The sequence below is a fragment of the Gymnoscopelus braueri genome, assembly GCF_963280865.1.
Source record: "Gymnoscopelus braueri genome assembly, contig: SCAFFOLD_107, whole genome shotgun sequence".
NCBI classification, from domain to species: Eukaryota; Metazoa; Chordata; class Actinopteri; order Myctophiformes; family Myctophidae; genus Gymnoscopelus; species Gymnoscopelus braueri.
Window position 1 is genome coordinate 134,852 of NW_027660883.1, and position 12,404 is coordinate 147,255.

The 12,404-nt window shown below is 40.1% G+C and overlaps 1 protein-coding gene across 1 annotated transcript; it reads left to right on the plus strand.

The window, feature by feature from the left end:
- Positions 1 to 4,790: 4,790 nt before the first annotated feature.
- On the plus strand, positions 4,791 to 8,659 carry LOC308081100 (uncharacterized protein; the record flags this gene model as incomplete). Its single annotated transcript, XM_080457497.1, has 5 exons — positions 4,791 to 5,198; positions 5,321 to 5,367; positions 5,790 to 5,906; positions 7,742 to 7,861; positions 8,636 to 8,659. The coding sequence occupies exons 1-5, from the start codon at positions 5,105 to 5,107 to the stop codon at positions 8,657 to 8,659; spliced, it is 402 nt and encodes a 133-aa protein (XP_080313623.1). The 5' UTR covers positions 4,791 to 5,104.
- Between the last annotated feature and the right edge of the window lie 3,745 nt (positions 8,660 to 12,404).

The window sequence follows — 12,404 nt, forward strand, 5'->3', positions numbered from 1 at the left end:
AGACACCTCCATGCTGATCCAGTACCATCTCAGCCTCCTGATCCAGACGTGGTTAACTCAAACTAACACTGAGACAGCTATGTGTGAGTGAGTGAGTGAGAGAGTGAGTGAGAGAGTGAGAGAGAGAGTGAGAGAGAGTGAGTGAGAGTGAGTGAGAGTGAGTGAGTGTGAGTGAGAGTGAGTGAGAGTGTGAGAGTGTGTGAGAGTGAGAGTGAGAGTGAGAGTGAGAGTGAGAGTGTGAGAGTGAGAGAGAGAGAGAGAGAGAGAGAGAGAGAGAGAGAGAGAGAGAGAGTGAGAGTGAGAGTGAGAGTGAGAGTGAGAGTGAGAGAGAGAGAGAGAGAGAGAGAGAGAGAGAGAGAGAGAGAGAGTGAGAGTGAGAGTGAGAGAGAGAGAGAGAGCCCTTCAAAGGAAGAAAATGTGCAATGTAAGGAAGTGAAACACTTCTCATTTTCTTTCATAACGGAAACTTCAGAAAGAGTGAGACTTGAGATTATCTTTACAGAGACATACAATATGAATAGCCACTATGCTGTGTTTCTTGGCCTTCTTTCTGGTGAGTAATGTCTCTGTCTGTCTATCTCTAAATGCATCTGTCTATTATGTCTGTCTATCCCCTGTCTGTCTGTCTGTCCATCATTGTATTTATCTGCCTGTTTGTCCATCTCTCCATGTGCCTGTCTATATTTCTGTCTGTCAGACCATCTACTACTGTATCTTCATGTCCATGTCTTTCTCTTTGTCTGTGAAAAGTTATCCACCATTGCTTTAGTGTTGCTGTGGTGGTTTCTGTCTTTCTCTATTGATCAACATGTTTGAATGTTTGTAAACAAACTGCTATTTCCAGGTAGAATGTCTATGGTTATTACACAGTATAAAAATGTCCAGAACATTAGCTATGTCTAGTTTGTCAACCTGTGGATATTTAGAACAAAATTATATATTTCTAGTCAATAACAATATCAGAAGTGTCATGATCTTCCAGAAGGATGAAACATACTGGTCTAATGCACCAATCCACCTAGACAGGTGAAAAAACATAAAAAGTTGCTACAACTCCTAAAAAAATTGTCCACAACTCACATAAATGCATACATATTATCTTCATGTGATCAACATACAGTATATACAGTTCAGATTGTTCCAGTGGTTACATGTACAGTGTATAATTCTGATGAACATTGAAATAATTAACTTGTGTGGTATTTTGCAGTGCATTAGACAAAGTATTTATCATAACTACTAGTAATTATAGATTGCTCACCTTTGCTTTCCAGCAGCACTGTGTGATGTCACCATTGGATTGTGGTTAGGACATACCACGACCCACAGAGAAGAGGTGGGAGGAAACATCAGTGTTGGATGCTCATTTTCGTGGGCCAGTACCAACAAGAAGTTCTTCTGTAGGGGAAAAGAAAAAAAAAAGTGCACAGTTCTCATTGAATCAACCAATAACAATGAAGTGAAAGGTAGATACACAATTGAAGATAAGAAGGCGACTGATGTGTTCTATGTGACCATTACTGGATTGGAGAAGTCTGACGCAGGGACGTACTGGTGTGGTGTGGAAAGATCTGCTCTGAACATTTTATCAAGAACACATCAGGAGGTCATCATCGTTGTTGATGAAGGTAGAGATTGTGATTGTCTTCAATGTCCTAAATATCTGCTGGTGCAAGTTAGAGCTAAAACTTTTTTTTAACAAATAAGCTGATAAGTAAGAATACATAGGGTGGTGCCTGAAGCGTTATAGCCAGTTAGTGCACTGACCACATGCTCCTGGTGCGTCAAGGGTTGAATCCGACTCTCGTCGCTCGCACGCACGCACGCACACACACACACACACACACACACACAGATAATACATTTTGAAAATGTGTGAATATTTATAAAACCCTGTAGTGCAGTGTGTGAATGTGAGTAGGCCTATGTACAATCAGAACACAAGATGATGGGATGAAGATCAAATATAAATTGATACAAATACTGATATGATTACAACTCTTGGAACTTACAGCGTCAACATCGCAAACGACGACTGTCTCTTCTGTGAAAGTGACCTCTTCTGGACAAATAATGACTGACGGCTGGTCAACAGAAGTCCCAGAGTCCCTTGGAAATAAATCATCTGAAAATACTTCATCAGGTATGAGTTACACAAGTGTTCCTATATTGGGGTCACCAAATATGTTATGAAATAGTTTTGTAGATTTTTAATGAAAGGTAAAGTGGTTGTGGAAAAAGCAACACAGTAGGTGTTGTTTACTATACTGACACTGTTTACTCTACTGACACTGTTTTGTCAGTAGAATGACTTATTTATATGCATTCACATGGCTGGGTGGGATGTTTTATTCCTTTTATCTTTATCCATATGAAGACCAGATTTATCAGCAAGGGACATGGATAGGATTAAAAACCTAGAAATCAAAACAGATCGCCATGAGTAGGAAATATAAGTGACTTATCGACTTAACCATGTTAAATGTAAACATGGTCAGCAATGTGTTCAATTCGGATATATTACAAGCAGAAAAAAGTTCTCAGCTTGCCTGTTGTTACAGGTGTTGTGCGTGCGTGTGCGTGCGTGCGTGCGTGCGTGCGCGCATGTCTGCATCCAACCTGCTTCCATTTAACCTCACAGTAGTATAGTTCTAAAACTGCTGTTGCAGGTGCTGATTACATATCAGTCTTATTGTGAACAGGGCCGATATGTATCACATTTGACTTGCCAATATCTTTTAGATATAGCACACTTTTACTTTCCTTTCAATAAATAATTCGTATCAAATTCACAATAAAATATCAATGCACAATTTAAAGTGCGGGTGCGTAATTATTGTGAATCCAATCTGAATAGTACTGCTTAGAGAGGAAGGTCCCCTATGCACACACTTTTTCCTTTTAGGCTTTCACAAGTTCGGGTCAATACTGGTAAGTTTTAGAATACTTTGGTTTGAGAACACAACACTTGAAAAATCCCATGAGGAACTGGACACGGAAACAGTTTGTATCAAAAAGGTAAGTAACAATTTATTGGGTCCCTAATACAGTGGCATCTTCGCCTTAAAACCAATCAAAATAAACACTATACTAATAAAATACCTAACTAAAACACAGCAATTTACACAACAACTATAAAATCAATTATAAAGTTGTGCAAACTACGCAAGGCTCACTTATCAAAGGGTTTTCACTTTAGCAGGGGGTTTTGCAACAAGTACTTCAAAAGTAAAGTGCGGTGCCAATAAAGTGCTTGGATACTCAACACGGTTTGTTCAAGGGGTAATGCTGCATGTCCATAATATAGAGACACACGGCCGGAAGCGGAAGGCCTACAAATCCACGCCCACTTTTGACACTCGGGGTCCGTTAGAACGATGAACTGCAGCTCTCAATGCAATCTCTATGAGAGGCATTGTAAAATACCGTCATTTCACTGGTTAACTACTGAGGCTGTAGCGATTTTTTTTGTGTTCTAATAATCTGTCCCATTTGTTTAATTTGTCCTTTTTAATGTCCCATATCTTTCATCTCGATATACTACCCACAATATACTATAATATACTCCATCAGTATGTCAAAACCGCTAGCATCGGAGATCCAGACTTTAAGTGGTCGCATCACGGACGCATCCCTTGAGGTTTTCAATACCCAGAAAACTGGCGAAAGTGGCCGTTTTCAATAGGTTTTGGTCATTATCTCTGGAACAGAAGGTCCAATCTGCTCAGTTCAAAGCTTGTTGGATGCGTGACTTTGATGACATTAAGCACGCAATGACACATTTTCGGGTTTTTTTTTTTTTTAGGGGAGGCGAGATCTTAGTTGGGCAGGCGACCGCCTCTCCTGCCTCTACTACAGTGGGGTACGCTGTCGGTCGGCGCTCGGCGCTCGTAAAGACAGTGATGTCACTGAAATGCCTGTCTGCTGTCTACCCTCTGCTGTGTTAGCATTATGGGTAACTCGTTAAAGTGGCAAATTAAATGTGAAACACATCAACTATTAAGAAAACAAGAAGATATGTTGACAAAGACACTCCATACATTTGGAAACATATTTTTATTTAAATCAATATCGTCTCCAGTTAATGTACGAATATTTCAAAAGTAGGCTAATTCTCATATCCTCTCATAGGGATTGCATTGGCAGCTGCAGTTCATCGTTCTAACGGACCTCGAGTAGCGGCGCTGTCTCAAAAGTGGGCGTGAAATTTGTAGTCCCCGTGTGTCTCTATGGGGGTGTATGAAGAGGATTTAGGCCAGCCTTCTTCGTCTTCTTTCTCTCCGTCTGAAATTATAGAAACTTGGACCAGTTCATCTGTGCATTTATAGTATATTGCGTCGTTGTCAGGCAGTGGTTATACAGGGATATACGTTGCGTGTTCAGGTACTTACTCGCCGGCCAGGTTTTTACACCTGGCGCCGAGTTGGTTGCGTGTGCAACGTTATCGCCACTTCTCCGTCTTGTCGCTCCTTTTATGGTCTGGTCTCACTCGTCTCATATGGTCATCTCCTTTTATGGTCTGGTCTCGCTCGTCTCTTCCTCCCCTTCGGTTCAATTGCTTCTACTACTTCTTTTCCTCGGCTTCCAAACTCCTAGGTGGCTGGTGTGTCTACACTCACTTATTCTCCACTCTTGCTCCGTGTTTCTCCGCACAACCTTCCCCTCTGCTGTCCTTCTCCTTCTGACAGGCTTGCTCTCTCTTGGTGCTCTGCTCATGTTTCAAACGGTCCCGCCTCCACTTTTATACCTGCGAAACCACACCTCTCGCCTCTTTCATTTGTCCTCGGTGACATAACGTCTGGTGACATTGGCCATGACCGTGTCCCTTGGGCGTGACCTTGTGATCACCTACAGCCAGTTAGAGTTCTAGGCATAATGGACAAAGGGACCGGGGGAAACATATGTAGATACAATACCGTGCAATTAATGTTATACAGAAAATAATAAGATGATGGCGTTAAGTGAGAAATAAGTATACATTAAGCATCAATAAAATAAATACCAAAAAAATAAGAAAACCCCCGTTTCAACCTCGTCACATTATTATAGTTATTCACTTCCTCAAAACCTAACTTTTAATCATTTGTTTCTCAACCTAGGTACCATGGTGTTTGTGGTTGCCGGGTTGGTTGTCATGGTCACTTTATTAGGAATGGCAACATTGATCTTTTGCAGGAAAAGGATTTGCACCCCACCAGGTACACTTGAGACGCACACATGCACATACACACACTGCACAAAGACACAGATGTATGCACACATGCATGCACACATGTGCATATAGAGTCACAAACACAAATAAACACTGTTTGTTTTCCAGAACATTCCAACATTCCTGTGGATACAGACTGTGCTGTTGTGAATGAGGTGAGTTTAAGTACATTTGTCGAGGTCTCAAAAACTCTGTGTAGCAAAGTGATATTCGTTTAAACTAAGCTAATGTATGTAAAGCTAAACTAGACTATCACTATATTAGTTAAGCTACAGGGAAAAAAGGAAAGCCATAACAAATATGTTTTTCTCAATAGCTTTGAACATAATTATTCCAAACTAAGGTGCATGCTCTCAAAACAATTAACAGAACACAGCCTTTGAAACACAATAATGTTGCTAAACAGCCCAGTTTTGTGCAAGTGTGAAGGTAATGAAAATGTACACAGAGTACGCTGTGTTAATTGGTTTAAGAGCATGGACTGTCATTCAGAGAAATGTACTGTATCATATAAATTGAGGAAAAATGCTATGATCAAGTCAAATGAATGTAAACTCATTATTTCCTCTTCTCCAAGGCTGTGTATGAGTTCGAGGAGATCAGAGAAGAGAATAGACAGTCGAACTTAACTCCTGTGAATGTCTGTACCGTCTACTCCTACGTCTCATCCACCAGTCCAACCACCAACATTCATGTAAGCAACTTTTTTGATTGATTGATTGAATCTTTTATTAGGCAAAACATGTAAAACAGCACAATTACATTTAAAATACTTTGACAAAAAGGTCCGTCCAAAAAAGTTCTTGCGGTCTTGTTTCCATTGAGGTCCTTGGTATTCAATTCATAGACAAATTACAGTAGCACCAAACAGTTCAAATTTCAACACAAAGAGAAAACAGGAAAAATATATATGTACAAACAAAAATAAAATAAAATAAAAAATGCAGAAAAGAATAACACTATATGTACAAACAAGAAATGCAGAAAGAAATAGCACTATATGTACAGACAAAAATGCAGAGAAAAAAGATAACACATTTTGTTACACGTTCTAGTATGTCCTAGTATGTAAGTCCTAGTATGTAACACACCTACAAACCACTTTATAACTGAAAAGCATAAAACATTTTATCATTTTTGTGACATAATAATGATGCCATGAATAGTTCGTGACGAAAGGGGACGAAAGGGGGACAGACTTTTTTGGCTGGGGCCGGGGGACAAAGTGACCATGCCCATGTATGGAGAAAACAGATACAAATCCTCATGTAAGCCCGACCCCTTGGGTCTGGCAACAATGGGGGGGGGGGGGGGGGGGGATTCAAGAAGGGGGGGTCGTCTTTCTTACGGGACGAATGGTACTACCTCCTCTTTTGTCCTCCTGAAAGATGAATTTTCAGGGCTGTTTTAAATGAGCCCAGCGAACAGCATTTTTTGAGGGATGGGGTTAGACTATTCCAAACCTGGGTGGCAGTGCTGTAGAAGGAGAATTTGCCCATGTTTGTTTTATGGGTGGGTGGTACCAGATCGTTGTTAACGCTCCCTCTCGTTTTGTGATTGTGGGTGTCGATAACCTTTTGGAGGTATTTAGTCAGATATGCGCGGGTATAGGGGGCATTTCGGGCAAATGTTCATTTAGGGACTAGATGAAATTTACAGAAGGGGGTCCCAGGAGGAAAATAGGGGAGGGTCATGCCTTTCTAATTTTAGTCCAAGGGAGGGTCAGCTAATTTTACAAGTATCTCCCCCTTTCAATGAAAGATTTAATTTCTTCTTTGCTTGTCAGCTGTGCCTCATCCAGAGAAGACCATGGCTTCCACTCACGTAGTCGTAGATACTGTAAAGGCAACCGAACAACAAATAATTGCCAGTGAGGGATATGGTGTGAAGCTTTTCCAACGCGTGGTGTTGACAGTAAATCAGGTCTTTTCTTGAGTGCATTTAAAATGTTTATTTTGATTGCATGATGTCAGCATAAACAAAGCTGGGTGTTTAACGGATAACTAAACAACTAACTGTGATAAGAAAATAAACAGAAAATAACTCAAAACAAACTGCAAACACAAACAAAATGTTGAAAAACTGTATGGCTTCCCTCTGGTGAAACAAACAAAAAACCTGCTACTCATTTCTATAGGGCTCGTCTGTGAACATATTGGTCGCCAACAAGGTGAAACTTGTCGAGTGGCTCAGCTCAGATCTCCACATTCTACAGCATGCACAATCTGATGGAATTATTGATGGAAGACTTTATAAACAACTGATGAATATAGCACAGCCAGAAGATGCTTGTATTCGACTTTTTGATGCAATGATTAATAGAGGAGAGGGAACTTCATCTCAGTTCCTTAAACTTCTAAAGAAAACAGAGATTCTCAACACGTATCCACAACTCAAGGAATGGAATTCTTCTTTTGTGTTGCCAGGTAAAAAAAATCACACCCAGTGTGAAGTGAGTGGTGCTATTTGTGTTGCACTCCTGTTTGTGTTTGATTAATGTAACTGGTTGCATCTTTGTGTTACAATCAGCTGCAGCTGTTGAGGCCGTGCTCAAATGGACGGACGGACAGAACCACAAACTCGGTCAAGTGTAGGAGTAGCTGGCACCACTCCAAAAAAGAAAAGAAGAAGGCAGATTATTTGTGCCTGGTGGGTGTAATATCTACTTTGTTTGACTGCATAATTAATTGAAAGTATGAAAAGTTTAGATTTTATGTCACTCAGTTCTGAAATTGCCATCTTATTTGGTCAGCTTGGCACCTTGCAACATTACACACAGACCGTCAGAAATTTTAAATTAAAATGAGAACACTGCAATAAAAGCTTTTACTTCTCTCTTCCACACCACCTGAACCAAAGATCACAAACAGCCTTTCTGTTAGAGGTACAGACCCACTCTCTTCACAAGATATCCATAATTCCATATACAAATTTTTCTTTCAACTTACTATCTTGAGACATCTTATTTATTGCAGTATGTTATCCTTTGTTTTGTGTAAAGACAGATAATAAACTGTTTAAAAGTTATCACAAACCATTAAATATCGAATAGGGGGTGGGGCTAAGTAGCTCCAATCAAGGACAAGGACTCTCAATTCGAATCAAGTGACGTGACTCACAATTCTGTACAACAAACCGTTCAAAAGTTATAGCAAAAAATAGGAACTATCAAATATCAACCAATCAGAAGGGGGGGGGGGGTGTGGCTAAGTAACACCAATACAGTTTTCATACATGAAACTGTATTGTGGGGCTTCAACGTTGAAATTTTATAGGGGGCGCTATTGAGCCATTAGGCCACGCCCCTTTTGAGACCATTAAGTCATTGACTGCCAATGACAAGATTTCTCACCATTTCACTCCAAGGCTCAGACCGCCAATGACAAGATTCTCGTCATGTGGTGTTTTCGGGGGTTATGACAGAGGGCGCTCTTCCGCAGCCTGTGAATGATTATGATGATGATGATGATGAAGAGTACACCCAGAAATCACGTGATCACAACAAAATGAAGCTGATTTCGTTTAGTATTATAGGATTTATAAAAAAAACTATTGTAGGGGGTGCTATTTAGCCATCAGGCCACGCCCCTTTTTGAGACGATTAAAATAAGTATTTTTTTGCCACTTGTGATGTGTGTGCAAAGTTGCGCAACTTTTTGAGTATGTTTGGCCCCTTGCGCGCTTCATTAAAAGAATAATAATAATCATCTTTGCAATTTCAATAGGGCTTCGCACTGTGCAGTGCTTGGACCCTAATACTAATCATTGCAGTTTCAATAGGGCTTCGCACTGTGCAGTGCCTGGGCCCTAATAATACTGCATAAATAGGCTATAAATTCCACAAACCTCATATTTTTGTCATCTGGACTTTACCAACCAAGTGCAGCCTAGTTATTTCCAACAGGCCTATTTGAGAGTGCAGAGACATAATTGCTTTGATGCATGTAACATTAACGAGCGTCAACGAGCATCAGCTGGACACATACACACCGCCCCTCTCCAGTGCTCTAAACTGAAAGAGTCTGTTTCATTTCTCTCCAAAATACCTTGAATATGGAAGACATGATTAATAATTACTGTGATTCTGATAAGCTTACATTTAATATCATACACCATACAGTAAGAACTCCTAGAACTCCTTTTTTATTATAACAAAATTATAAAAAACATATTACGATACAGTATGACATCATTTTTGTCACAACAGGCTATATCGTGGGACAATATATCGTGGGACAATATATCGTGACACTCCTAGGGAGGGTTAATCTTTTTTTTCAATCACTTGGGGAGGGTCATAGATTGAGAGACAAATGCCCTCACAGACCCCCTACTGCAGAGTCCATCAACACTGCTACAGTCGGTTATGCTGATGAAGATTTCTACTCTTTGGCACAGCTTCCCTCTGGTACAGGAGGTGGAGGAACCCAGTCCAAAAACACTTCAGTGCCTCTGTAACCAGAGATATACCCTTCATTCACAGACACTTGTCAAGGTTTTTCAACAGAGAGCACCATACTTGGAGATTGCCCTAGTTACATCTCATCATTTTTGGAATGGGCCTCTGGACCCTATCACACCCGATCAAGTAGTTGCCTCACACTCAACGTGCCCACGGTCCGCTCTGAACTTGGTAAATCTGCATTTAGCTTCTGTGGCCCTACCACATGGAATGCCCTGCAGAACACATTGAGATATAACCACTCTAGTACCCTTGAGTCATTTTAGAACCCTGGTGACCAAACAGGTTACCACAATATGTAATTGTTTTTAGAAATCAGTTTGGTTTCTTATCTGTAACTTTTGTATTTTATGTATGCGTTTAATTTTCCCAATTCCGAAATTGTAATTTATTTTCAACAGTGATGTTGTTGAATGCATTGTATTATTTGACAACACGGCAAATGAGTTTAACTACTCAGTGTAATTTAGAGAATAAATAGATCTTGAATGAATGAATGAATGAATTCTGCAATTACGAATTGAGATTTTAGAATGTCACACCACAGACCAATGGGATGCTACGACTATGAATTTATGTTATATTATTACTGATGCTATTGTTATTTCATTGTATTTGAGCTATTATACTAATACATACATACTAACCATATTTAGATTTTTTTATTTTTTATTAAAATGATTGTATGTAAGTAAAAAAAGAAACCCCCCAAAAACATCTCATACTGCATACTGAAGTTATGTGCAGGAAATATGTGAGGCCTTCTTGTAAAGCACAAGCAATATATTAATTCCCCATTTCAATAATAGTCAAGATCACAACTTAGCAGTCATATGATTACATTATGCATGTAAACCACACAATAATAAATAAATGTCACATTCTATGGATGCATCGAATGAATGAAAAACATGTAATCTGTCAGTTTAACAGTAATTCTCCTAGGAATCAAACATTCCTAAAAGTTGACAAAAGTTATTAAACGGGCACAAAAGTTTCAGATGTTGTTAAATTTCATTTTGTGTGTGTGTGTGTGTGTGTGTGTGTGTGTGTGTGTGTGTGTGTGTGTGTGTGTGTGTGTGTGTGTGTGTGTGTGTGTGTGACCGTGTCCCCCACAGTGACATCCTCCAATGCACGTGACATCCTCCAACACCCACTGTTTCCAAAACAGTGGGTGTTGGAGGATGTTGTTGGGTTGCTGACCAATTTGTATGGGTCGCAAGTAAATATCATCTTTTTTTGTTTTCCTACATTGAAAAATTCAAAAGATTTTAAACAGTTTAAACAAAGAAAAAAACTTTTCATCAATTAAAAACAATTCCATCATTTTTCAAAAGTATTTAATGAATAAAATAAAATAAATTTATTTCCAAAAGTAAATAAATAAAAGTATAAGAAGTAGTGAAAATAGCATATCTACAAGCTCGAAGCGATGCGTTGTGAGCTTGTTATTTTCACTAGTTTGGGTCCCGGGCAAAATACAAACTCCTCTTTTGGCTCTCGAGCTAAATAGTTTGGGAACCATCAGCATTGATGCAACCCTAGCACTGGCTGCCGTTTGCCCCGTCAAGTGCTTTATGGACAGCTCCTGTCAGCCAGCAGGAAGCCAGGCGGTCCAAAACGGTGGTATAAAGCTGAAAGGAACATTAAAGAGGTGCAACATCAACCCCAATGACCTGGAGTCAGCTGCAGCAAATCGGCTACTCTGGCGTTCTTTATGCCAAGGGTTCCCAAACTTTTCAGGCTGCGAACCCCCAAAATAATCATATTTGAACTGGGGTCCCCCCACCCTGACAAGCACTTGGAATTGTAGGCATTACATTTAGTTTGACTCGGTTCCACAGATAAACATTGTTAAACTAGAAAAAGTGCTCCTCGGAGCACAGGTCTCCGCCAGGTCAGGTACGTTATTGTGGCCTCCTGGTGGCGCTATAATAGGCCATTGGAAAAGGGTGTAATTTCTTCTTAGGCTTTTCACGGCAATCGGACACTGCATTCATGATTTGAGGCATTTTGTTCCAAAAATGTGTTTTGATAAATTAGACCTGCTGGTGGCGCTATAACAGGCCAATGTGAAAAAGGGTGCCATTACTTCCTCGGCCTAGTGGCAATGTGCGTGTGAAATTTCACGGAAATCGCACGCTGCGTTCATGATTTGAGGCATGTTGAAAACGGAGCAATCCTGGCAATTTTGGAAGCCAATGTTAGCCAATTAGGATGGAATAGGAAATATCAGACAGATCCATCAGAGTCACGTGACTATGGAGATACTGTGTACCGAATTGCGTGTTTTTTGGACCGAATCTGAAGGAATAATATCCAAAAATGTGTTTTCCAAAAGTCGGCCTCCTGGTGGCGCTGTGAAAAGCAGATGTGAAAAATGCAGGGCAGATGTTTTTCCTTAGCTTCTAGGGAGTGTGCGTGCAAAGTTTCACGCAGATCGGTGCAGTTATAATTAAAAATGCAAATTGGCCTGTTCTAGCGCCACCATGAGGCTGATTTGAATTTTTTTAAGTGGCATTATTTTCTGGGCCTAGTGGGAATGTGCGTGTGAAATTGCACGGATATTGAAAGCTGCATTCCTGATTTGAGGCACTTTGTTCAAAGCGGACCAATCCTGCAAACTTTGGAAGTCAATCTTAGCCAATGAGGATGGAATATGGGAAATCGGACAGATCCGTGTTGATCACATGACTATAGAGATACTGTGTACCGATTTGCATGACGTTT